This window comes from Nicotiana tabacum, chromosome 15 (genome assembly GCF_000715075.1).
Source record: "Nicotiana tabacum cultivar K326 chromosome 15, ASM71507v2, whole genome shotgun sequence".
NCBI classification, from domain to species: domain Eukaryota; kingdom Viridiplantae; phylum Streptophyta; class Magnoliopsida; order Solanales; family Solanaceae; genus Nicotiana; species Nicotiana tabacum.
In genome coordinates, this window is record NC_134094.1 from 88,802,281 (window position 1) to 88,829,545 (window position 27,265).

The following is a 27,265-nucleotide window of genomic DNA, read 5'->3' on the forward strand; positions in this document are numbered from 1 at the left end:
TTTTAACGCTAAGTCTTATCTTTAATCTTATTTATTTATCATTTTTGGATCAAATCAGTTCGCTTGTCTATAAACCACGTAACAAATTCAACTATACTGTCTTACGGGTAAACACTAAGGTCCCGTGGTTTTTTACCTCTTCACATTGAAAGGGTTTTCCACATAAATTTGGTGTCTCGTATCTTGATTACTTTTGCCTTGTTATTTTTCGGTTGTGTGTGGTATAGCTAGTGCCCGTATCACCATTTGTGCCAATTTTATTGTCTTCTCTTAGTTCAAGTAGATTGGAAAGATTTAGACTTAGGTTGTTTCCGCTATTTGCCTAGTCGTACAATTTGGTATTGCTTGTTTCTTCCCAACATCGAGCCTAACCTTTAATGGTTGGGGAAAGCATTACCCTCGCCTCACTTCCTATTCATTTGTGGGTCTGGACCCAAGAGCCTTTATTTTCAAGAGGTGATTTCGAGAATCAACCAACGGAAAAATCCGTAGCCCAGGTGACTCACAACCTCCCTCTCGCTCAAATAAATGAAATGGGATGAATCAAATCAATAAGCTTTTTGATTGTAGTATCATAGATATGTAACTTTTTATCATCGGTTGCAATTTTGTGAACACGAGAGTTAGAGATTTTTAAGTTTTATAAACCTGCTTATGACTTTCTGTTTCATAACCCAAAAATCCCTTGAGGTGTTAGCTGGCGCATCCCAGTTGGCGCACAAGTTTGAAATTTGGAGTATGAACATGCCTTTTTACGACCCTCACTTGAATGCAAACTTTAGTCACCGGCAAAATTTGATGCAAAACTTAAGTTAACAGCAAAGTTCGAATTTGTGATGTGTCCTTACCACAAATTCCGCCTCTACTTCCTGTGTTTGTTGAACCAAAGCCCTTTGTATCAAATGAATGTCAACTGTGCAACTCTCGTTCCTTCTCCTAATGCCGTCGGGTTTAATCATAGATCTATAACTTTAAACTCTACAACGAGAGCTTAACTGACAATAAAGTAATTGCCAACTCCAAGTGACAAACAAATAAGATTAGTTGAATCATTAAAACAGCATTGGTTTATATCTCTCAACCAAAAGTGAGTCTTGATCAGTTGAAATTAGTGATAGAGAGCATGCTGCTTACAATTGCTCACAGACTACGGTATTTCAACAACATTCTGATTGACGCAGAGAGCCTAACGTTGAAGAAAGAGCATATCAGTTGGATGGTCAATTTTTCAAAACAAAAATCTCAATTTACAAAAAATTTCTTGCTGAAGAATCTCATACTCGTCGCGACCAACAAAAATCATACAATCTCATATCCTAGATGAATGAATTAGAAATTGCCACCATATAACGCTTTATTCCTAAGATAAACCAAACTTCCTTTTACTGGAAGACAAATTGTAGGGCATAAAGCTTTCAAGAACATATTTGCTTATATCATTTCTTACTTGTCCAAGAACCACAGGAATCAATACTCCAAAAGACGTCGAAGCACTTCAAAATTTTATCTACAAGCAATTGGACCTACAGAATGAAGCCATACCCAAAAAAAAAAAAAAAAAAAAAAAAAAAAAACATAGTCATAGGTGCTAAACCAATTTAACATAGAGAAAATAGAAAACAGTCAAAACCACAACTTGTTTTGCTAAGGACATTAAGTTAGAATATTCGAACAAATTATACCCCTAAACTTGATGAGGTTACATAGTCGGGGCAAATGTGCAAGATGGTAATCTGAATGGTCATTCAATCACTAGAAAAATCTTCATAACTCAAATCTTCTGATATATTATCCAACCCGTTAATGTCTGCCAAAAAATAAGGAACAGATATAAGTACTGGTACACTAAGCTGAAGAATTCAATGTTACATGCCACACAACTACCTTGATGTTCTGCCCTACCCTGAGGGTCCAAAAAATTGTTAGTATCTGTTGCAAGGAACGCTGACCCAGAGTAGCCCTCTAGAATATCTGTATAGAACAGAAAGTCAAAACATATAACAATGTAAAAGCGAGCAAGATATAAATCCAGAAGAGAAGACAGGCGCAAACCAGAACTGTTAGTAAAATCAGCTGTTAAGTCCGACAAACTGAAGTTTCGAGGAATCTGTCCCAAGAAACCAAAGGAAGAAGTATCAGCGCCCAAGCCGTTTCCGTTCAGAGCTTGTGAATTTGATCCTACATTGCTGAAAGGTGGAACAGATGGATGCCCAATTCCAGGACGAGCCTCCAGGACATTGCTCTCACTACCATATAGGAAGCGCGAGTCGCCTGAATAACCAGCTGATTTGATCATCCCATCATTCGGTCCTTGCATCATTCCCAGGTTTGAGCTTTGAGACAATAGCATGCTTGGTGATACATCAATTCTTCTTGCATGATCAGAAACATCGATAGCAGCTTGCACATATGATTGGACTGGGGATTCACCATTTGTGTAAATATGAGGTGAATTGCCATTAATTGTCTGGTGCATGTTCTCAAGCTTTACATTTTGCCCAGCATGCTCTGTTGCTTGCCATGTTGAGTTCTGTGGCACTGTCAATACGTGATAGCACATAATTTTTTTTCTTACAGTAAAGTATTTTATTGGATGAAATTGTGCAACGTTAAACAATAAAACAGGTTTACAAATGTATAAGACGTGTTTAATTCCGAGCGATGTACACTCCATGCTGAATCCGGACAAACATAAAAAGGGAAAGCTAAAATACCATACTTATCTCACGTTTGACGTGAAACTAAAGCAAACAATCCAAAAGGAAAACAGGAGTGGATAGTTCGTTTATCCGGGACTGGAGTTTGTCTTCCCGAAACAAGAACAGCAAACATGATGTTTTCAACCAAGCACCATTTGAACTCTCATTAGATGTCCTTCAAACTTCAGAAGAGATTAACAATCCCTGATAGAACTATTCTTCATAAAACAATAAGATAAAGAAAAAATTCCATATACACTTCCTAATCAGGTAGACAGCTTTCTTTACAATCCATAATAAAAGTGTGGAGCTTGATGATAGGCAATTCCCTACCTTTGCACTTAGCCATATGTCCAACAAGAGTTATCACAAGTGAATTTATTGTAACTAACAACACAACCTGCTTTATAATGTTCATCAAAAAACCTGTCTTTCGATTTAGTATAATGCTAGTCAATCAAATGCAGAAACTTGCCCAATATACATGATTAATACCAAATATACCATTACAGGTGATGGGGTTCTCTTTTCTTATTTTTTTTCTTTCCATTTTTTCTCCATTGGAGGGGGAGCAAGATGCGGTAGCAGATAAAGCACGGAAACAGAATATTTACTCATGACTTTAGCCACATGTGAGCTTAAATGGTTAAACCAGTTTTTTCTACATTTGGAATGTCAAAGTGGTGAACTAATAAAACTGACTTTTAACAAACAAGCCGCACAAAGTATTGCTTCACATTTCATGTTTCACAAAAGAAGCAGATAGCAGTAGATTGCCATTTTATGATCAAGCCAGGATGTATTGCCACACCTTCATCGCTTCAAATGACCAACTACTGTATATCCTAATAAATCACTTCGAGGCTCCAAAATTAATCACACCAGCGACAAAGACTGAATGATATATAAACTGCATCTTGAGGGGCTCGTTTGCAATATTTGAAAGTATATATCAGTTAAAAGTTTTGATTAGTTTCTTTTCTTTTTTTTTATAACCAAGTAATCTCTTATGAGTTAGTTCGCGCAATCTCAGTTGGCTCACAGGTTGAAACTTGGGGAGTATGGGCCCATCCCTCTACCATGGTACCTCTTACATACTAGGCTTTTTGTCGATGGTAGAGTTCGAACTCGTGGAGACCCTATCCATACATACCCTGTTGTGTCCTAACTACCGAACCAAAACCATCTGGACAAGATATGAAAATAGTATGTATCAATTAAGAATATTTATGCCCGTAACATCTTTTCGCATTTTGGTCTAAGTAAATGTTACTTAAAACCCAATATCTTAAGGGAATAATCAAGCTGAACATTCCTAAAAATGTCTCATTCCTTTATCATTCAACAGTTTTTAATTTTGGAAACAAAACCAAGGGCATCAAATTAAAGTACTTATGAATATAAGAACAAAAACTGTAAAAGCCTAGAAATGTACATTATCAGTTAACCATAAGTCCAAAGAACAGTAATGTTGTCCTAATAAGATGGGATGTCAATAATGTATTCAGGTGATTGAAGGATCTATCAACTTCATTAACTTCCAGATGGAAAACTTTGGATACATATCCAAAGTTTTTGCAAAGAAAGATTTTGAGACTGCTAACATGATACTGTGGAGAAAGCCAAAATTTCATTTATTGCTCCCTCTATTTCTATCAAACTTCTACTCAGTTTCACAATATGAAGATCAAGAAACGAATTTTATCATATCCACCAACTCTGACAAGTGCCCACAGTCTCATACTGAAAACACAACCACAGCGCCCAAAGACAGATCCCTCTCGGACACTTTTTCTGATAAAATCCTTCCCACAACTATCCATATGATTTACATTTCATCTTCCACTTCAAAAGCCTCAGACCTTTCCTTTTGACTATCCAACCCAAAATCGTAATAGGGCAATAGTATGAAAAATTAAAGCAAGGAAGCTGAAAACTGGAAAAGGGTGGGGATCTATGACGAAGTTCACAAAAGAAGAATGATAGCAGAAAATTATTTCCAAGACGACCAATAGGGATCTATGATATTCATGTCTTACCTGGTTGAATCTGAGATCCATTAGAAATGGGGACGGATCCAGTTGCATACATCTGCATTGCCTCGACCTGTCTCTGAAGTAAGTCATTGAATTTCTGAATTTGATCCTTCACTATCAACCTCAAATAATAAGCCCTGAAAAACTCCTGGTTTTCTTCTTCAAGCTTTTGCCAAACTGGAAAAGAGATCAAGATGTCAAATTTATCTTCCAGTAGACACACATGGAGCACATAGATCACAACCAGCTACTTGAGATAAGAAGGCCAAGCAGAGTCTGAAAGAAATTCTATAAATAATTTCAGATATTTTCATCTCTATCAGAATTAAGCTTAAATATTTAATTTTCGACAGGTAACTAATACTTCTCCGAAATATAAGTAGGGGGAAAACGCCTTCCATTAAAAGGGAAACGATCTTCTAACAATTTTCTGCCTGTTCATCATAATAATGCTCATAACACGTCAATTTTTCTATTTTATTTCCTCATGGTCATATTGTCTTCCAAATTCAGTAATTTTTATGAAATTTGAGAGTACAGATAAATATGTTACCTGCAAAAGTCAAAAGCATAATATTGGCAAAATATGAGGAACAGAATGGTAAGAGAGAGTATGCACCAAGTTCGGTGAAATCGGGCTCAATCTTTGCCTGATGTAAGAGGGTGTTAACAACTTCCTTCTGGTTCATGTAAAGCTGTAAACATCTTTCTATGAGATTTTGCACCTGAAATCAAAGGACGTCAGTGTTAGGAGAGCAAAGCTTGTGCAATGCAATTTTAAAATACGAAAGAACTAAATTTGAACTCCAAATCATTATTAGTAAGAATGAAGTAAAAGATGCGAAAAGTTATCTCACCAACAAAAATTAAAGGTTCTAATTATTGCCATGAAAACCTTTCTTTTTTGGGGGGGAGGGGGAATAAACCACCAGAGAAACCCAATAGAACAAGAATGGCAGCAACATTATCTGAACTGAGAAAGAGAAAACACGGAACTATAAACCTATGACAGATTCGCACGTAATCAACTACATCAACACCTAGGATACAAAATACTTCCATATCAGCCCCAAGAAGCCCATCTCCTTAAGAAGGTCCATCAGAAGATTGTAATGCTGTTCTTTATGATAATTCCCCATAGAACTTGGACAACATGTGAAATAGCAGATAGATCCATAAGAATATTGCAGTATTCTCCTCTATGATAATCTAATTTAACCCTTCAAATAGGAAAGAGAACTCCATAGTTCCTTTTTCCTCCCTAATGATCTCTGACTCATATATCTACTGGAGACCAATAAATAACCTATGACCACAAGTAAAGTTAACACAAAATAAATGGACAAAAATTGTGAATCAGGCTAAATTAAAGGAAGACTATTTTCAACAACAGCCTTGCTTGTTTCAAATAACAGCCTTGCTTGCATATTCTGGTATTTGCTTTAATTGAAATATACATTCTTGTTTTACAGGGTTAGGCAAAAATTCTTGTGGGGGTGAAGTATCTTTTGCCTTGAAGTAACTTAAAGAGTGGTAAGTATCAAAAATTATATATAACGATTATGAAATTATTCACACAACTCAATCAAGTACTTGCTCTATATGCTCAAAGAAAAAAGTCTGCTCTATGTCTTTCCATTTGATTCAGGATCATAAATGATTCATACAGAAAAAATGGGAAAGTCAATTTTATGATAGTAGCTCGATGCTTACCAGTTGTATATCTTCACGTGAGACTTTCTTAACCTCCCCACTAGACATTTTTCAATCTTCCAATGCCAAATACGCTCAGCAGAAACTCGACACAATTCCTGTTGACAAGCCCCGGTAAAGAAAAAATCCACTACAATTGATATCACCTGATAAGATACGTAACTTCTAGATAATTAGGATGTAGTCACCAAAAAACGCTAAAAAGAAAATTTAAAAGATTACACAGAGAAGCTAGTAATACACATACGAAAGACACAACACTATGACATCAAGCAAAACCACAGCAAAATGCAGGTAATAGGGTTGAGGAGAAATATCTAAATGCACGTGAACATAGATGTTAAGAATATTGTAGTTATACCGCAATATCAATTAGGGAGATTCATTAACAGTAAGGATCAATAAAGAAGATGCTTTGCTTGTAATTATGTACTCTGTGAATTCCTTCTATTTTAGGATATTTGTACAGCACTGTTTAAACTCCTACTAGCTTAATGGCACAATCAAGCTGAAATATTGCCAAAACATCTCTCTCTTTTCTCTGCATGGTACCAGACAGGATTTTAATCCCATATTTGTAACTTCAATTTTTCCTATGTTCTACTGCAAAGGAAAGAAAACGAGAGAGAGAGATGATTGCAAAATCAAATCGTGAGAAATACTTTTCTAGTCAATCTCGTCTCCTACAATTACCGCTGTTAAATTGCACGGCAGAAGTAATCATGTCTCTTCAGAAGTTCAAGCACATTTATGGTTCACAAGTCAAGGATATGACCACCACCTGATCAACCACATGGATTAAAGTAGATGCAAGACTGTGCAGTTTGCTATGCCATTTTCTTGATCCCCAAGCACAAATCAATTGCATTCATGAAAAACCAGTTGTAAGATATGGACTATGTCTAAAGCTTTGCATGCAGATTAATTTTTTGATAAGGAGAACTTGAATACGGATTATATTCAGCATAGTTATGTGGTAGCTGTTAGTGTACATATATGTAAAGTGTAGTCTTGTCCCACATTGGAAGAGGAGTAATATCTCCTTGTAGTGTATAGCTATAAATAGGGACCTCTTATATTGTATTTATTATCCAATATCAATAACATATTTTCTCCCGTGCCTTCTCACATGGTATTAGAGCATTAGTGAGAAACCCGTCGTTGTGCATCATTCCAGCGACTTCCGGGAAGAAAGACCTCTTCGCCGTGCAATTTTCCGGCGACTTAGAAGGCCGTCCGTAAGCAAATCATTTTTTGTTGGTGTTGTGCAAAAACCAACACCACCACAAGACTCCTCAGGCTCCGGCGACCAAACCCCAGTCAACCCCACCTGAAAACACATGTCCACGCGCCCTCACGCGCTTGGAAAAGAAAAATATTTCCGGCGAGATCTGACCCACGCGCCGGCGCGTGAGCACTGTTCCGGCCAGATTTTGAAAAAGTTCCAGTTGAACAGTAGGATCGCCTGGTAATTCCGATCCTACCCTCACTGGTTTTGTTTCATTCCGACCACTTTGAGTGTTTCCGCCAGCTACAGTAGATTCCGGCGAGCTACAGTGTTTCCGGCGCAGAACAATGTTCTGTTTTCCTACTGTAAATAGTGTTTTCAACTATCTCTTCAGTTTTTTCACAGGAGTTACTTATTTCCACTATTTCAAGTTAACCCTACTACTACAAATTGTAGCGACATGGGAACCGATGCTTTGAATAGTCGGATGGTTTCTTTAGCAGATTATATTGAGTTCCTTCAGTACAAAGCATGTAAGCAGACATCTTCTGAGATAGCTTCTGTTATTCAAACAGGTAATAGCGTGACTTGTTTCTCCCAATCTTCATCCTCTGAGTCTTGGGCCATTGATTCAGGTGCATCAGATCATATTTCTGGTAACAAATCTCTTTTCACTACTATTTCGTATTCTCAATCTCTTCCAAAAGTCATAATTGCTAATGGGTCTCAAGCCATGGCAACTGCAATAGGTCAAGCAAGTCCACTTCCTTCCTTACCTTTAGATTCAGTCCTTTATGTTCCTAATAGTCCTTTTAATCTCATAGTTGTTAGTCGCTTAGCCAAATCACTTAAATGCGTTGTTTTATTTCTTGATGACCATGTTTTTATACAGGAACGCAGTACGGGACGGATCATTGGTACCGGGCGTGAATCAAACGGACTTTATTACCTTATCCTTGCTAAATCACATGGAATCGTATCTTGTCTTCCTTCTACAACTTGTCATGTTACTGATTCACCAGATTTATTACTTAAACGGTTGGGACATCCCAGTTTGTCAAAACTTCAGAAAATGGTATCTAGTTTATCTCATTTGTTAGCTCTAGAGTGTGAGTCATGTCAGCTCGGTAAGCATACTCGCTCCCATTTCCCTCGGCGTCTTGATAATCGAGTAGAGTCACATTTTACTTTAGTCTATTCAGATGTTTGGGGTCCTAGTCGGGTCAGTTCCACCTTGGGATTCCGCCACTTTGTTAGTTTCATTGATGATTATTTCAGGTGCACTTGGATATTTTTGATAAAAAATCGATCTGAGCTGTTTTCTATTTTCCAAACCTTCCACGCTGAAATTCAAAATCAATTTGGGGTTTCTATTCGCACATTTCGTAGTGATAATGCCCGAGAGTATTTGTCTTCCCCATTTCAGCAGTTTATGAAATCTCATGGGATTATTCATCAAACATCTTGTCCGTACACATCTCAACAAAATGGGGTAGCTGAAAGAAAGAATAGACATCTTATTGAAACTGCTCGTACCCTACTCATACAATCTCATGCTCCGTTGCGTTTTTGGGGGATGCCGTTCTTACATCTTGCTATCTTATTAATCGTATGCCATCTTCAGCTATCCAGAACCAAGTTCCATTCTCTGTCATGTTTCCCCACTTACCTTTGTTCTCTCTTCCACCCCGTATCTTTGGAAGCACTTGTTTTGTCCATAACCTTACTCCAGGAACACATAAGTTAGCTCCTCGTGCTCTTAAATGCGTATTTCTGGGTTTCTCGAGAACACAAAAGGGGTATCGATGCTACTTTCCTGACCTCCAGAGATACCTTATGTCTGTTGATGTTACCTTCTTTGAAACCCAATCATACTTCACAGGTTCAGGTCATCACTTAAATATTTCTGAGGTACTACCAGTTTCATCTTTTGGAGATTCAGTCACTCCAGCTCCACCACCTACAACTCCAGTTGTAGCTCCACCACCTATAGCTCCAGTTCCTCCACATAAACTAGTCCAACCTTCTGCAGCTCCACCACTCTTGACTTATCATCGTCATCCACATCCAGCATCAAGCCCAAGTGATTCACGCCCCGCATCAGATTCTGCACCTACTGCGGACTTGTCTCCTCTTAGTCAACCAATTGCACTCCGCAAAGGTATACGATCCACACTTAATCCTAATCCCCACTATGTCGGTTTAAGTTATCATCGCTTGTCATCACCTCATTATGCTTTTATATCTTCTTTGTCCATTGTTTCTATCCCTAAGTCTACAGGTGAGGCACTATATCATCCAGGATGGCGACATGCTATGATTGACGAGATGTCTGCTTTACATGCGAGTGGCACTTGGGAGCTTGTTCCTCTTCCTGCAAGTAAGTCTACTGTTGGTTGTCGTTGGGTTTATGCAGTCAAAGTCGGCCCGGATGGCCAGGTTGATCGGCTTAAGGCTCGTCTTGTTGCAAAAGGATATACTCAGATTTATGGGCTTGATTATAGTAATACTTTCTCTCCCGTGGCTAAAGTAGCATTTGTTCGTCTCTTTTTGTCCATGGCTGTTGTACGTCATTGGCCTCTTTATCAGTTAGACATTAAGAATGTTTTTTTCCACGGTGATCTTGAGGAAGAAGTTTATATAGAGCAACCACCTGGTTTTGTTGCTCAGGGGGAGTTTAATGGTTGTGTGTGCAGATTGCGTAGGTCACTATATGGTTTGAAACAGTCCCCTCGAGCTTGGTTTGGTAAGTTCAGCACAATTATTCAGGATTTCGGCATGACTCGTAGTGAGGCTGATCACTCTGTGTTTTATCGGCATTCTGCTCCTAATCTGTGTATTTATCTAGTGGTTTATGTTGATGATATTGTTATTACTGGCAATGATCAGGATGGTATTTACTAATCTGAAGCAACATCTCTTTCATCACTTCCAGACTAAGGATCTGGGCAGATTGAAGTATTTTCTAGGTATTGAGGTCGCTTATTCTAGCTCAGATATTGTTATTTCACAGTGGAAGTATGCCTTAGACATTCTTGAGGGGACTGGAATGATGGGTTGCAGACCTATTGACTCTCCTATGGATCCGAATGCTAAGCTCCAGCCTGGACAGGGGGAGCCTCTTAGAGACCCTACGAGATATAGGAGGTTGGTTGGCAAATTGAATTACCTCACAGTGACTAAACCTGATATTTCTTTTCCGGTGAGTGTTGTAAGTCAGTTTATGGATTCTCCCTGTGATAGTCACTAGGATGCAGTTGTTCGCATTTTTCAGTATATAAAGTCAGCTCCAGGCAAAAGATTACTATTCGAGGATCGAGGCCACGAGCAGATTGTTGGGTACACAGATGCTGATTGGGCAGGATCACCTTTTGATAGACGTTCTACGTTTGGATATTGTGTTCTCGTAGGAAGTAACTTGGTCTCGTGGAAGAGCAAGAAACAGAATGTAGTTGCTCGATCTAGTGCCAAAGCCGAATATCGGGCCATGGCTATGGCGACATATGTGTTAGTTTAGGTCAAGCAGTTGCTCAAGGAGTTAAAGTTCGGAGAAATCAGCAAGATGGAGCTAGTGTGTGATAACCAAGCTGCTCTTCATATTGCGTCAAATCCGGTGTTCCATTGTGAGGACTAAACACATTGAGATCGACTGTCACTTTGTCAGAGAAAAAATACTTTCAGGAGATATTGTTACAAAGTTTGTAAAGTCGAATGATCAACTAGCAGATATTTTCACTAAGTCTCTTACTGGTTCTCGTATTAGCTACATGTGTAACAAGCTCGGTACATATGATGTGTATGCACCGGCTTGAGGGGAGTGTTAGTTTACAGATATGTATAGTGTAGTCTTGTCCCACATTGGAAAGGGAGTAATATCTCCTTGTAGTGTATAGCTATAAATAGGGACCTTTTGTATTGTATTTATTATCCAACATCAATAACATATTTTCACCCGTGCCTTCTCACAGTAGCATATGGACCTTTCTGTATATCTTGTTGAATATAGTATGAGTTCTATATAAAGCAGTGGAAAGAGCTACGGCAAGTTGAAAAATGAGAAAGATGGATGCCAGGAAAAGAGATGCACGGAAGGAAACTCCAGTATGTTGATGAATTGCAGAAAAACGAATAGAGGAACATGTGAAGGCATTGAAAGACAGATATGTATTGGCAATAAGTCAAAGCCCATTTTGTTGATATTAACGTTTGCAGCAAGATGCGAGTAACACTTAGGAGCTACGCAAGGAGAGAACAGGCAAAGTAACAGAAGAAAGAGAAATTCCATGAGCCTAAATCATTCCCTTTAAAATATGCTAAGCTGCCAAGTGGTATGAAGCTTCAGCAGACCCCAGGCAACAACAAACACTCATTATTCAACAACAACAACAATAACAACCCAGAGTATTCCCACAAGTGGGGTCTAGGGAGGGTAGGATGTACGCAGCCTTACCCCCCTACCCTGGAAGATCAGATTGGAACAAACACTCATTATTCACCTCATAAAATCACTCCTCCACCATAAAAACTTAAAACCATAAGTTATGGAAGAGCTAGGATTTCTTAATTTTGCGAATAGGGGTTGAGGGGCATGAAGAGAACTTTTAACACATTTTTTGAGATAAGCAAGAACTTGTCCATGTCAACAGAGATATGATAGGTGAAGTTCGTATAATATGTTAAAATTAAAATACAATGTTTAGCTTCATCTAGAAGTGATCTCTATTGGTAGGCATGCTTCAATAGGAATCACAAAAGGGTAGATTAGAAACCTCTTGTAAATGCCCGCCCGTAACCCAGCAGATAAAGTACACCTCATTGCAGTAATTTGTACTTAACTCAATTACAAACCATAGACTAATAATACAAGAATAGCTTCTAGACATCTCTCGTAAACACTACATCTTCACAATATTCTTTCAGCCAAAAATAATTATAGCATCATTTAGACTGGTATCTCCTTGTAGAATGTTAGGTATTCCTTTATAGTATCATAACTTCATAAGGTACTTGCTTTGTGTTATGTATAGCATAACACAAAGGGAATCGAATGTAAAAATCTTTTTAAAAAAGCAATAACTACTTCAGGGATACCGAGATGAGACACTTAAACATAACGAGTGGCGGAGCCACAACCAATGAAAGGGGTTCAATTGGATCTCCTTCGCTCAATAACTATACTACGCAGATACAATTAAATAAATAATTTTTTCGTATATATATAAACTTTTGAATTCTCTCGACTTAAATTAGATCGCAAGTTTGAAATTTTTGAATCCCCTTGTTAAAATTCTTGGTTCCGCCACTGAACAGAACCACCATAACTCTATATGATCTATAAGGAAAACTTTACTTCATAAAATGGAAAATAAACAACAATCAAATATTTCTTACCGTTTTCAAACATGTACAACTACTACTTAATCCTAAGCAAGTTGGAATCAGCTTATTCTGCTATATGAATTGTTCACTGTGCATGTTGCTCAATTTACACCCGTGTCAGTTCAATATAAATGTAAATAACTTTTTTCTAGCATTAGAAGTTCTTTGAGTTTTCAAATGTGTTGAGTTCAAGATATAAAGGGCAATCATTGGAAAGAAAAAGTCATAACGAAACTTTACCTCTGTTACACTAATTAGTTTGCGGAATTACCAAAGCTAGAAGAAAATCGCCGGCGAAGCCAAATCGGAAAAGCCGCCGGTGCCGGCACTCTGATTCTGTTCACCGCTTCCTCGTTTTTTCTCTTTTTCTGCAAAGTTGTTCGAAGAGATCACCGATGACGAGATCCTTATACGGTCACTTTTTAAGTTCTATTTTCTGATATCGTAGTCACTGAGACCCCACTAGTTTTGTAAAACTATGAATTGACCCCGGATCCAAAATAGAAACAGTTAAGACAGTTACCTCTCCTTTTCAATAGTGTTTTATAATTATAGGGATTTTTCCATTATCCCTATTTATGTTTGATACTCGGGATTATTCTATGCAATGATAGCGTAAAAATATTTGATACATTAAAAGGGTAATTATTGATAAATTTTTGTAGTAAATATTGGTTGAAACTACATATATGAAAGAATCTTGTCATTTTTATCAAGTTAAACGACTTTTATAGTGTATTACAGTTTTATATGAAATATTACCAATTATATTTTTTTCTAGACATTTATCTGTATTTGCCTTATTTAATAATCATTACAGGAGCACACTTATTTTCTTTGTTTGCCCCACTTCCATAACTATACTATGTTACTAAACTTTATTCATAACCAAATACCAAAAAATTAATTTGAAATCAATTCTCTTTTCTAAATTATTCTTCACAGAGGATATTTTCATGCAAAACATTTTACATCACATCAAACAGTTAACCACTGTGTCACTAATTATTTTATCAGTTTAACATAACGATAAGAGTATTACAAGAGCTTTTTTCCCCCCTCAAGGAGGTTAGGATGTGATATATAAACATTCATATATATTTTTCTACTGTGACTTCTCATGACCATTTCTCAGAAAAACATATCAAACACTATTATTTATAAAATAGCGCAAGGACTATAGGTGTTTTTTTTTTCTTCTTCTTCTTTTCCACAAGGAGGTTTAGGAAGTGATATATGGACATTCATATAATGTTTTCTATTGTGAACTTCTTAATCATTTTCCAAATAAACCAATATTTATACAAAACAAATGAATATTGTTTAGCAACCCTATTGCATGATGTCGTGATTGAATTTTAAAAAACGAAGCATTTTCTCCATTGTTTTCCCCCTTTTTTTCCCCTAACTTTGTAACTCAAAATGCATATACTGGACTTAGTTGAGGACAGTGACTTGAAAAGGGCAAGCCCAAAAGATTACTATATATAGCCAGAGTCACTCAGGCCCATAGCCAACCATAGTAGCATTCTGCAATAAGGTCGACTGTTGTGAACCAAGCTCATTCCATAAGGGCCTATGGGCTAAATGTGGTGGATGAGACTGAGTCAGTTGGGATAGTTGGGCTGAGTAAATATTCGAGAATTTTATTGAGTTTTTTACACGTTTTTTTTTAATTATTATTTTAAAAAAATAGCATCATTTATTATTTATTCCATAAAGAGCACTTTTATTTTTATTATTAGCATATTATAAAAATTAAGCTCAACATTTAATAAGTTAACTGACTCACTAATCACAGGAAGTACTTTATTTGTCCATCTCCATTCTCCCATTCCAACATTCATTTTCTTCACTCCATTTTTGAAAATCTAATACATATGTGAATGCCACCTAAATTCAAGATGTATTGATTTATACGTCTTTTATACTTTGTATATCAAGTATCACTTTAATTCAAAATATATTTTTATGTATATAATTTTTGTATATTTATTTGTGAAGTGCCATCTTATTTTAAGATGTATTTTTAATGTATATTTCAAATATATTTTATATGTCAAGTGCCATTTTAATTCAGGATGTATTTTTTATATATATATTTTTTATATATTTATATGCTATCTTAATTAAATTTAAGATATATTTTTTAATGTATATTTCACATGTCTAAGTGTCATCTTAATTGAAGATGTATTTTTTATGTATTTTTTGTATATTTTTTATATATACGTTTTGTATATATTAACGTATATTATTATCGAAGTAAGATCTTTATGTTAAGAAAGGAAGAGAAAAACTTAAGAAAGATAATTAAAAAGAAAATAAATGGAACAAATTTAGAAAATATATTGACTTCGGCAGAAAACAAAATTATGAAGATGAAGAAAAAGAAGAAAATCTAATAGATAAAGAGAGAAAAAAATGGCATGATTTTTGTACAAAGAATTATTGACTTTCTATTCAAATTGCTTATGTTTGGGGATTAATAATTAATATTCCTATTTTAATGGAACTATGTACTACAAATATAAATATTTTCCTACTACAACTGTAATATTGGATTTCATGATAAGAATTTGTTATATTTTTTTTAAACTATGACAGTTAAGTAAAATTTGGGATTCATGACCATTTAGCAAACAGTTAAAAAGGACTAGGAGAGAGAATGGATTATGCCTATTGTAAATGTCCGTACCTCTCATCTCCTTGCTCTGAGTCTAAGCTTCTCATCTCCCTTCTTTTATTTCTGTATTTTCTCCTATATCCACAACTATCTTAATTTCGGTATTTCTATTGTTAGGCTGCAATTTGAGTGCTGATTCAGCTACTAGTAATTGTAATAGAGTGTTAGTTCTTATTAATATACTTTGAGATTGTAGTATTCGTTGCATCGACCAAAACTACACTGCCATCAAACCATGTTCCTCTCATATCAAAGTAAACAAATTGAGAACACATAGAATGAGATGTAGAATTTCAATAAAGCACGTGAATTCGAATAATTTGAAGTTTCTAATAATCATCTCATTTTGAAAGAGGGAACTTTATAGGAGATTGCTCACCTTATAAGATATCGTCCTTTTACTGAAATAGGCGGTCCGTGTTACTGAAATAACACTTTCAAAATGTTAACTTGTTTATAAGAAGAAAATAATTTAAATTCCATTCGACTCTAACGTCAAATCATCTAGAAGAAAAGACAAGAAAGGTCACTATATTCAACTCTCCAAAGCAAAACTTATCCAAACCACTTATTGCATCCTGTAAAGTTACCCAAATCTTTCTTCTTTAGGGAAGAAGATTTTGAGGAAGCTAAGTACTTTTAAACAAAGTGAACAAGGATGGGCGTGAAACTTTAATAGTCAATGCTGCATTCGTCAAAGTTAGTTCAAATTCTGGGGAGCAATTGATATTTGAAAGTTTTTGATATTCTCCGATCGCGTAAAAGCTCGGAAGAAATCTAAAAGAACAAACAAACAATACTTAACAAACCAACAACAAGAGATAAAATCTTAAAAATGTATGTGCATTCCAATACTTTGAGGTTTGAATGGTCAAAGACAGTGGAAAATACTATGTTTGGCTAAATTTATAAGCTGGTTAAATTGGCTTATAAGCACTTTTTGACTTATCTACACGTTTGGTAAATATCCAAAATACTTATAAGCTAAAATCAGTCATAAGTTGGTCACTCCCAACTTATGGCATTTTAGCTTATAAGCACTTTTAGTTTGACCAAGGCTTTTACTAGTTTATCCTTAATAATATTTTCTAATTCACAAAATATTTTTCCCAAAATAAATTTTCTAACTTTCTTTACATTCCATATTCATTGTTCATCTTTTTTTTTTTTACAAAGAAACTTTTTAATATATAACCTTTTGTAAAGTTTTTAAGGATATTTTAGTCATTTTAATAAAAGAACAACTTATCAGCACGTTTCTATCAAACACATCAACTGCTTATTATCAGTTCCAGCACGTCTATCCAAACACGTAAATGCTTATTTAAAAAATCACATTCAGCACTTAAAAATGCTTTTCAGCACTTCAAACTTATCAGCAATTTACAATCAGTTAATCCAAACGGGCTCTATGATGCGTAGAGAAAATTGCTCACTAATAATAAGATCTATCGTCTTTTCATGTGTCTTTTAATTTAGATAGTTATCATGCTCACACAAATGTCTTTTATTAGAGCGAAAAATCTGTATATACGGTCGAAATCGAGCTCGCCTACGACTTGGTAAGTTAGGTTTGGAACGTGACAACTAAGGAATATCCCACCGATCTAGGACCCGAGGTCGGTACGCCTGCCTTCGACTAGCGGTGAGTCCGATGTCGACCTTAGCCTCGAACGAGCTTGGAGAGACATTGTTGGGATAACCAACATAAGACCAAAATAGCGGAAGGCCGAATATTCATAACTGGTCGGATATTACGGCGGGAATATCGGCACGTATCAATAGGGAACCAGCAAATCAACAAACCAGGAGATTTTTACCTTTTATAGTATTGTACCTAAAGTAGGACTCCCCTACTGTATAAAAAGGGTCTGATTACTTGTGAAACACACTGTAACTCACATTCCAAAGCAATATATTATTATTTTTAGTTCTTATTATTCTCTTGTCATTCTGTTCTGATATCGATAAAAGCACTTTTGGCTCGAGGGCGTCTAACTTTCTAAGGTTAAGACTGTTCAACCTGTGTGGTTTGCATTTACTTTTCCATTGTTTATTTCAATTTCAATTTCAATCTGATTTATCATTTTGTATCAAGCTAGATCATGTATCCTTAAAACCACATACAAATCTAATTGTTATCCAATTTTGAGGGTAAACAGTTTGGCGCCCACCGTGGGGCTAAGGATAATAGTGGTTATTTGATACAAATCTCCATAACAAACACTACTTTATGCTTGCTCTTTGAAGTGTCTCTGATTTCAGGTTAAAACACAAAATGTCGAACTCTTAATCAGCACCCCTACATGTTGACAACGAGTCTGGTTACCACGGTGAAAATAATAACGTAACACCCGGTAACGAGGTACCGCCCGCTGATCCCATCGAAATTCCAGTCGCAGACCCAATTGACGCTAATTCACATGTGGCTATCGACGCAAACTTGCCAACTGGCCCCGAGAATAGCGTCTGTGGTGGAGCCAGATCGGCAACTCAAAATACACAAAACATTGGAGGGACGGGATCAGTTTGTGGGTGATCTACGAAATGCTGCAAGCTCAACAAGCGGTGATAGCTCAATTACAGAACCAAAGCCGTGCACCGAATAGAGTTGAACCCGATCTACCTCGGGAAGTCACCCGCAGGGATGAACCGGTCGCAGAAAGGCCGAATGAACATGAATCGGGGGCTAACCCCGAGATCATAAAGATGCTCGAAGAATTGACAAAACGGATAGAATTAGGGGAGAAGAAAATCGAAGCTAATAACAAAAAGGTAGAAACCTACAATTCCAGGGTAGACCAGATCTCAGGAGCACCATCGATATTGAAAGGCCTGGATTCCAAGAAGTTCGTGCAAAAGCCTTTTCCTCCGAGCGCGGCTCCGAAGTCGATCCCTAAGAAATTTTGTATGCCCGAGATACCTAAGTATAACGGAATGACCGAACCAAATGAGCGCGTAACCTCTTATACATGTGCCATCAAAGAGAAAACAACTTGGATGAGGATGAAATCGAGTCTGTTCTGCTGAAAAGATTTGGAGAGACCCTGTCAAAGGGAGCTATGATATGGTATCACAACTTACCTCATAATTCTATTGACTCATTTGCTATGCTTGCAGATTCTTTCATGAAAGCATACACTAGTGCCATCAAGGTTGAGACCAGAAAGTCGGACCTTTTCAAAGTAAAATAGAAAGATAACGAGATGCTCAGAGAGTTCGTATCCCCATTTCAGATGGAAAGTATGGACCTATCGCCAGTTGGTGATGATTGGGCTATTCAAGCTTTCACTCAGGGACTCAATATCCGAAGCTCGGTGGCTTCACAGCAGTTGAAACAAAATGTGGTAGAATATTCGATCGTTACTTGGGTCGACGTGCATAACCGGTATCAATCGAAGAGCAGAGTGGAAGATGATCAACTCGAGATCTCTTCGGGGTCTGTTTATCCCGTCAGAAACATCGATAGAGTCAATAGAGACATTAATCGTGAACCGAGACCAAATAGAGATCGGTACCAGCCGTATAATAGAGACCGAAGAAGCAACAGGTCCGGGCGGAACTCTATGAGAAATGAAAGGAGAAGTGACAGAGGTCATAGCAATTGGGGACTCATGAGAAAAACTAAAGCATCGAGGTTATCAGAATACAACTTTAATATCGATATTTCCGCCATTGTATCAGCTATGGGATGCATCAAGGACACCAAATGGCCTCGACCGTTACAATCTGATCCATCCCAGAGGAATCCTAACCAGATGTGTAAATATCACGACGCTTACTGCCACAGAACGGAGGATTGCCGACAATTGAGAGAGGAAGTAGCCCGATTATTCAACAACGGGCATCTTCGATAATTCCTGAGCGACCGACCAAAATATCATTTCATGAATGGGGATTCTAACAAGCGGGACGAGCAAGAAGAACCTCAACACGTCATTAACATGATTATCGGTGGGGTCGATATTCCTCATGGGCTGATGTTGAAATGCACCAAAGTATCCATCACAAGGGAGAAACAGACTCGAGATTACATACCGGAAGGAACCTTATCTTTCAACGAAGAGGACGTTGAAGGAATCGTGCAGCCCCACAATGATGCACTGGTAATATCTGTACTCATAAATAAATCCCGAGTTAAACGTATGTTAATTGACACAGATAGCTCCGCTAATATCATCTGATCGAGGGTCGTAGAGCAACTCGGTCTACAAGACCAAATCTTGCTTGCAGTCCGAGTTCTAAACGGGTTCAACATGGAGTGTGAAACCACTAAGGGCGAGATAACGTTACTAGTAAAAACTGTCGGGACCATCTAGGAAACTAATTTTTATTTGATAGGAGGAGACATGAGGTACAACGCTTTATTCGGAAGGCCATGGATCCACAACATGAGGGTAGTGTCCTTAACACTACACCAGGCACTGAAATTCCCAACACCTAGCGGAGTCAAAACAGTCTATGGTAAACAACCGGTTGTCAAGGAAATGTTCGCGGTCAAGGAGGTGATACCAGCATCTACAATCTCAACATCGAAGGATCCGAACCATATGGTCAAAAACGGGGCCAAATAGCAATCACTGACACCAGTCTCGGCAGATTCGGACAAATGAAGGGAATGCGAGGATGATGATTACGGGGTTCCCAGATCTTTTATAGCCCCCGATGATTCCGATGCCACTAAATCGATGGTCGAGGAGCTGGAACAAGTCATATTGAGAGAACACTTCCCCGATCAAAAGGTATACCTGGGCACGGGGTTAAGCTCCGAGCTCAGTAAAAAATGCATTCAATTTCTTATAACTAATGAAGATTGTTTCGCTTGGTCCCATCTTGATATGACAGGGATCCCACCGTAGATAACCACTCACAAGCTAAGCCTGGACCCGAAATTCCATCCGGTCAAACAGAAGAAGAGGCCCCAGTCCGAGGTCAAACATGCTTTCTTCAAGAACGAGGTATCTAAACTCCTTAAAATAGGGTCCATTCGGGAAGTTAAATACCTGGATTGGTTAGAAAATATAGTGGTAGTCCCTAAAAAGGGAACAAATTAAGAATGTGTGTAGACTATAAGGATTTGAACAAGGAGTATCCCAAGGACTCTTTTTCCTCTGCCCAACATCGTTCACATGATCGATGCCACAACCAGCCAGGAGATCCTCAATTTTCTTGAAACCTATTCAGGGTACAACCAAATACGGATGGGCCCGGGTGATCAGGAAAAAACCTCCTTCATCACAAAGTATGGCACATATTTCTATAATGTGATGCCATTCGGATTAAAAAATGCTAGTGCCACTTATCAATGCCTAGTAAAACGGATGTTCGAGGAACAAATAGGAAAATCAATGGAAGTTTACATTGACGACATGTTGGTTAAGTTCCTGCGAGCAGAGGACCATTTAAAACATTTGCAGGAAACCGTTAGCATATTGAAGCAATAAAATATGAAGATAAACCCGGAAAAATATGTGTTTGGAGTTGGGTCGGGTAAATTCCTCGAATTCATGGTATCCAATCAGAAAATCGAGATTAACCCCGACAAAATCAAAGCCATCGAAGATATCATGGTCGAGGACAACGTGAAGGCCGTGTAAAAACTAACCGGATGCATAACCGCCCTGGGATGATTCATTTCGAGGTCGTCCGATAAGAGCCACCGATTCTTCGCACTATTAAAGAAGAAGAAGAACTTTTCATTGTCCCCGGAATGTCAACGAGTTTTGGAGGAACTCAAACGGTACTTATCGAGCCCACCGCTGCTTCATACACAGAAGGCAGACGAACAACTATATTTGTACTTGGCACTTTCGGAGATAGCGGTAATTGGAGTTCTGGTCCTGGAAGAGCAAGGTACGCAATTCCAATTTACTATATTAGCAGGACCCTAGGTAAGGCCGAAACTAGGTACCCTCACCTAGAAAAACTGGCGCTCGCTTTGCTAAGCGCCTCTAGGAAGCTAAAACCGTACTTCCAGTGTCACCCCATATGTGTCGTAACTACTTACCAGTTGAAGAACGTTATGCATAAGCCTGAGCTCTCGGGCCGGTTAGCTAAATGGGCCGTGAAAATAAATGGGTACGATATTGAATACCGACCCCAAACTGCCATTAAGTCTCAAATCTTGACAGACTTTGTAGTCGACTTTACGCCGGCCCTAATACCCGAGGTTGAAAGAGAGTTATTAATTAACTCAGAGACCTCTTGGGGAATCTGGACCTTCTTTACGGACGACGCCTCAAACGTAAAAGGGTTCAGACTTAGCATCGTATTGAAGCCACCGACATGCAACGTAGTTAGACAATCTATTAAGACTGTGAAATTGACTAACAACGAGGCCGAATATGAGGCCATTATTGCAGACCTTGAACTAGCCAAAAGCTTGGGGCAGAAGTGATCGAAACCAAGTGCGAATCCCTCCTTGTGATAAACCAAGTTAATGGAACATTCGAGGACAGAGAAGAACAAATGCAAAAATACTTGGACAAGTTGCATGTGACGTTACATCAGTTCAAAACGTATAACTTAGGACTTTGCAACACGTACCTCGATATCAAAACAGTGAGGACTTTGATATTCTCCGATCGAGTAAAAACTCGGAAGAAATCTAAAAGAACAAACAAACAATACTTAACAAACCAACAATGTAGAGCTAAGTTTGTCTTTGTTGTGCAAGAGATAAAATCTTAAAAAAGTAGGTGCATTCCAATACTTTGAGGTTTGAATGGTCAAAGATAGTGGAAAACACTATGACGCGTAGAGAAAATTGCTCACTAATAACAGGGTCTATGGTCTTTTCATTCATGTGTCTTTTAATTTAGATAGTTATCATTCTCACACAATTGTCTTTTATTATAGTGAAAAATCTTTGTATACGATCGAAATCGAGTTCGCCTATGACTTGATAGGTTAGGTTTGGAACGTGGCAACTAAGGAATGAAGATCGACCTCGAGTCCCACCCATCTAGGACCCGAGGTCGATATGCCTGTCTTTGACTAGCGGTGAGTCCGATGTCGACCTTATCCTCGAACGATCTTGGAGAGACATTGTTGGGATAACCAATAGAAGACTGAAATAACGGAATGTCGAATATCCGTAACCGATTGGATATCACAGCAGGAATCTCGGCACGTATCAATAAGGAACCGACAAATCAGCAAACCAGGAGATTTTTACCTTTTATAGAATTGTACCTAAAGTAAGACTCCCCTACTATATAAAAGGGGTCTGATTACTTGTGAAACACACTGTAACTCGCATTTCAAGCAATATATTATTATTTTTTGTTCTTATTATTCTCTTGTCATGCTGTTATGATATCGATAAAAGTACTTTTGGCTCGAGGGCGGCTAACCTTTTAAGGCTAAGACTATTCAACCTGTGTGGTTTGCATTTACTTTCCCATTGTTTATTTCAATTTTAATCTGATTTATCATTTTGTATCAAGTTAGATCACGTATTCTTAAAACCATGTACAAATCTAATTATTATTCGATTTTGAGGGTAAACAATCTTAATAGCTCGGTTTTTTAAGTTGTCTAAACTTTCATCTTGATGGTGAATGTTCGATTATTCCTCCTTATAATCCTCTCCTCTATTTCCAATTTCAGAAAAGGGAAAAAATGGCTTATTTTATAATTAAACCGACAACACTTTGAAGAATGCTTATAAGAAAATTCTCATTTCCATTTCACTCGGACATCAAAGTTATAACACATTATAAGAAAAGGCAAAAAATGCTTTCAACCATACAAAGCAAAACTTATTCAACATATCAATTACATCTTTGAAAAGTTACCCATATCTTTCCTTTAAAGAAGAAGCTTTGAGGAAGTTAAGCACTCTGAACAAAGTAAACCAAGGATGGGCCTGAAACTTTAGTACTCAATTAATGTTCCATTCGTCAAAGTTAGTACGAACTCTTGTTAGTTAGCAATTGATATTTGAAAGTTGTTTTTGATATGACTCGTGTATATACTTGGAATTGAAAAACAAACAAACAAATACTTGACAAAACCAATTTCGCCAACTGAAAATTAATATGTTCAATGAAAAAACACTTGTATGTTATATATTTGTCTATTTACAAGAAGCAAGCTAAGAGACAATATGTTCTAGCCCCTCTTAGATTAGCAAAACAAAATTGGCTAAAATATTTTTCCATGTGAAATGTGAAACATTTCGCTTAATCTCGTATTCAAGCTATGTAAGTTTGTAATTAAAGAACGTTATAACAAAGCCAAAAAAAAGAAGTAACCTAAAAATTGATATCAGAATTACTTGGTATATTTGTGGAGGAAAAGTAAAATTATATATGCATCATAAGATCAGACAGCGGTAAGGCCACCACTGTATCTTGGTCTTGTTCTGTCTAGTGATAGATTTTCTTCTATGGCCTTTCTCTTGTTATTATTATTGGCTTGTGATTTCTGCTGTTGATTGTGTTCTGTATTTGATTCTGTTTGTGGCTGTGGTACTTCTTCTGATGCAATTTCTATTAATTCTTGTTTTTCTTCTGTCACAATTTTCTCAGCTTCTTGTTGCTGGCTTTTACTTCTGGTTTTCATCATATGAGGTTTAAGTTTATTAACATCTGATAATCTCACTGGTTTCAAGAAAAATTCTTCTGCCCCTTCTTCTAAACATCTGTAAATTAATACAAAAATAAAAATTACTTTCCATAACATAAAGATGATTCATTTTATACTCCAAATTAAAATCTACTCATTTCTTACCTATTGATTCTTGAAGGAACATTTTCAGATGACATAATGACCACAGGTATGTTTCTTAGAGATGAAGATTCCTGTCATAGAAAAAAGGTAAACTGTAAATTACCAAAATTAAATACAAGATCTAAATACAAAGTTAAAATAGGGTCCTAAAAAGGGTAGCTAATTCAGAAACCAAGCCACATGCTCTTTCCACATCTAATGTATAGTAGTTGGTCAAAATTCCAACTCATCCAAAAGTTTGAAAGGTAACATAAAAATCCCATGTGAGAAAAGAGCACCTTAGAGACAAAAGGATTAAATTTTCACAATGTCACAAACAACTTGATGGAGAAAATTGTGTTCTAATAAAGACCCTATATATGTGGGAGAGAGCCCCTTGGAAACAAAAAAGATTAAATTTTTACAATGCTACATACAACTTAGATATGGAAAATTATGTTCTAAACTATTCTAAGTTCAAAAATATATTATCACTTTTACTTCTATTTTAGCAAATTAAGAGAAAGAATTTATATTTTTCGTTTTTACACTTATTATTAACTATTAATTCGTCAAATCATTTCCCAAAATTTTTTAAAATACTTTATTTATTATGGGTAAAACTGTAAAATAAATACTTTATCTATTTTTTCTTAAAAAGAGTGCCCAAAGTAAAAAAATGGATAAGTAAAAATGAGTAATTTGCAAGAAAAAAATACCTTAATTTTTTTGAGCAAATCATAGCCTGTCATCCCAGGCATACAGTAATCTGTGATAATAAGATTGATTTCAGCTTCCTGATGATTGTCAAGAGAGACACAAGGCTGAGTTGAGTGATTTTTGTCATCTTCTTGTAAACCCAAAAATTCTAAAGCTTTACTTCCAGAATCAACAGTTGTAACTGCATAAACAAAACACAAAAATCAGTACCAAAACAAAATAACCCACAAATTAAATACCCTTGAAATGAAGAAAGTACCTTGACAAGATGAAGTTTTTAATAGCCTTTCAATGAGTTTCCTGTCTATTATGCTATCATCAACAGCTAAAACATGAAACTGAGACTCTGCAGCTGCCATTCCCATTGCTCCAATTTTTCCAAATTATAGAGGAAAAAAGAACAGATCTTTGAAATATGAGAAGAAAAAAAGTTGGCTTCTTTTTTTGATGGGGTTCTTGTTTTTTTGCCTTACTTTAAAATGATGATGAGTTGGGAAGAAGAGGAAAGTTTTTGGCTTTGTAAAGAAGTAAAAAACGCAACAAAATCTTCACAACTCACAAAGCAAGATCTGACCAGATCTTTCCAAATTTCTAAACTGATTTTGAATTATAACTTATAAGGCAAGCAATGGGCAAATCCTATAAAAAAAAAAAGGAAAAATAATATAAAAGAAATCAGATTTGTAATCTTTTTACCAATCTAGAACATGGGGGTTGGCTACTTAATATTGTATTGGCTGATGAAGATAATGATTCTTGGAGGTTGAAGAAAAATACATATAGCTACACTTACTATAAATATTATAGAGAAGAAAAGTTTTGAGTCGAGGATTATAAAGGAAAAAAGGGAAGTGGGGGTCGTCTATTTTGGAAGGAGGAGGGAGCAGGGTGGGTGGGTGTGTACGTTGTTGGACCCAGAAAATCCACCCAAAAGATACAGGTGATGTCAGCTGAGACACCTTTTTCCTGGTGTGAAATCTTGTGCGATTACCGTATCTTGGGCAGGTGGAAGGTGGTGCAAAAATGCATTTTTTTCAGTCTTTATTGTTGGATCGTGCATAATTCGTTAAATAATGAATTATAAACAGAAAATTTTGATATTCGATATTTTATTATTTGGTTTCAGTTTTAAAAAAAAATATATTATATATAGTATTCGGTATTTAAAAATAAAATATCAAAAATATTGATATCGTACTGAAATATATACTAAGTTATACAATACAAATATTATTGATTATAACATAAATATTAAAGTTCTAAATTTTACTTTTATTCATTTTTATATTTTTCTTTAACCTTTACCACGTTTTCTTCCAACTATATTTGTCTTTCCCCCTTTTTTTTGTTTGTCACTTACAATTCTAACATTTCTCCCGTCTAGGTTTAGCATTTTTGATTTCCATCTTTTTTTTCATTATATTATTTTTGTATTTGTGAGTACCTTACTTAAGAATATTACAATCTATGCTTTATGCACTTGTTAATATTCGAGCCGAACAAATCGAATTTATCAGACCGAATAAACCGAAACTGAAAGAAGAAAAGACGAACCATACTGAATTTAATTAGGTATGGTATTGGTATAGCATTTTAAGAAACTGAATACTGAAAATACCGAACCGAAATATCTAAATACCGTACAGTACCGACCGACGAACACCCTTACTTTATTGTAATACCTCTCTGACTCAATTTATATGTGGGTGTTTGGAATTCGAGAATCAAACGAATTGTTATTTGGATGAAATCAAACAAATTGATACAGAGGAAGTAACATAGTCTAATATCCCTCAAATATTAATTAGAAATTTTAGGTTTGAACCCCATAAATAATCCCAAATGAAGCGCTTTCTTATATGAAAACTAAATATATAGTGGGGAACAAATTAACAACTTCTAAATGTTAGAATATAGAGTTTAATTCTAAGTAGTGGTATAGTTAAAATATTTATACAATAATTTTACTTTTGAGGTAACTATAAATAAATATGTGGTTCATGACCAATAAAAAAGTAAAATTAAATCAACTAAAACTTTAGTACGGAACACATCTTGTGGCTAAACTTTTCAATTCGATATATCCCCA

The 27,265-nt window shown here is 36.5% G+C and overlaps 2 protein-coding genes across 5 annotated transcripts; both read right to left on the bottom strand.

Annotated features, from left to right (window-relative positions):
- Positions 1-1,250: 1,250 nt before the first annotated feature.
- LOC107762159 (uncharacterized) lies at positions 1,251-13,547 on the bottom strand. Of its 4 annotated transcripts, XR_012699347.1 has the most exons (8): positions 13,296-13,545; positions 6,449-6,594; positions 5,289-5,460; positions 4,739-4,912; positions 2,053-2,538; positions 1,885-1,971; positions 1,683-1,807; positions 1,251-1,523 (listed from the first exon to the last, which is right to left on the bottom strand). XR_012699347.1 is itself a non-coding variant. In XM_075230983.1 (7 exons), the coding sequence occupies exons 2-7, from the start codon at positions 6,494-6,496 to the stop codon at positions 1,746-1,748; spliced, it is 1,029 nt and encodes a 342-aa protein (XP_075087084.1). In that variant the 5' UTR covers positions 6,497-6,546; positions 13,296-13,547; the 3' UTR covers positions 1,561-1,745. The 4 variants fall into 4 exon arrangements, 3 of the variants coding, with proteins under 3 accessions (XP_075087084.1, XP_075087083.1, XP_016435972.1); XM_075230983.1 differs by lacking the exon at positions 1,251-1,523 and having other exon boundaries at positions 1,561-1,807; positions 6,449-6,546; positions 13,296-13,547; XM_075230982.1 differs by lacking the exon at positions 1,251-1,523 and having other exon boundaries at positions 1,561-1,807; positions 13,296-13,544.
- A 10,238-nt stretch (positions 13,548-23,785) lies between these two features.
- On the bottom strand, positions 23,786-25,982 carry LOC107762160 (two-component response regulator ARR8-like). Its single transcript, XM_016580488.2, has 4 exons — positions 25,436-25,982; positions 25,176-25,357; positions 24,478-24,548; positions 23,786-24,388 (listed from the first exon to the last, which is right to left on the bottom strand). The coding sequence occupies exons 1-4, from the start codon at positions 25,539-25,541 to the stop codon at positions 24,070-24,072; spliced, it is 678 nt and encodes a 225-aa protein (XP_016435974.1). The 5' UTR covers positions 25,542-25,982; the 3' UTR covers positions 23,786-24,069.
- Between the last annotated feature and the right edge of the window lie 1,283 nt (positions 25,983-27,265).

What these genes read in the sequence shown, in the direction of transcription:
- LOC107762159 (XM_075230983.1), bottom strand. Translation starts at nt 6,496, where the DNA reads ATGTCTAGTGGGGAGGTTAAGAAAGTCTCACGTGAAGATATACAACTG. An exon ending in TATGCTTTTGACTTTTGCAG is followed by an intron (nt 4,913 to 5,288) that starts GTAACATATTTA and finishes TCTCTTTTCCAG; the next exon opens with TTTGGCAAAAGCTTGAAGAA. An exon ending in TGATTTTACTAACAGTTCTG is followed by an intron (nt 1,972 to 2,052) that starts GTTTGCGCCTGT and finishes TGTTCTATACAG; the next exon opens with ATATTCTAGAGGGCTACTCT.
- LOC107762160 (XM_016580488.2), bottom strand. Translation starts at nt 25,541, where the DNA reads ATGGGAATGGCAGCTGCAGAGTCTCAGTTTCATGTTTTAGCTGTTGAT. An exon ending in AAAAACTTCATCTTGTCAAG is followed by an intron (nt 25,358 to 25,435) that starts GTACTTTCTTCA and finishes TTGTTTATGCAG; the next exon opens with TTACAACTGTTGATTCTGGA. An exon ending in ATTTGCTCAAAAAAATTAAG is followed by an intron (nt 24,549 to 25,175) that starts GTATTTTTTTCT and finishes TTTCTATGACAG; the next exon opens with GAATCTTCATCTCTAAGAAA.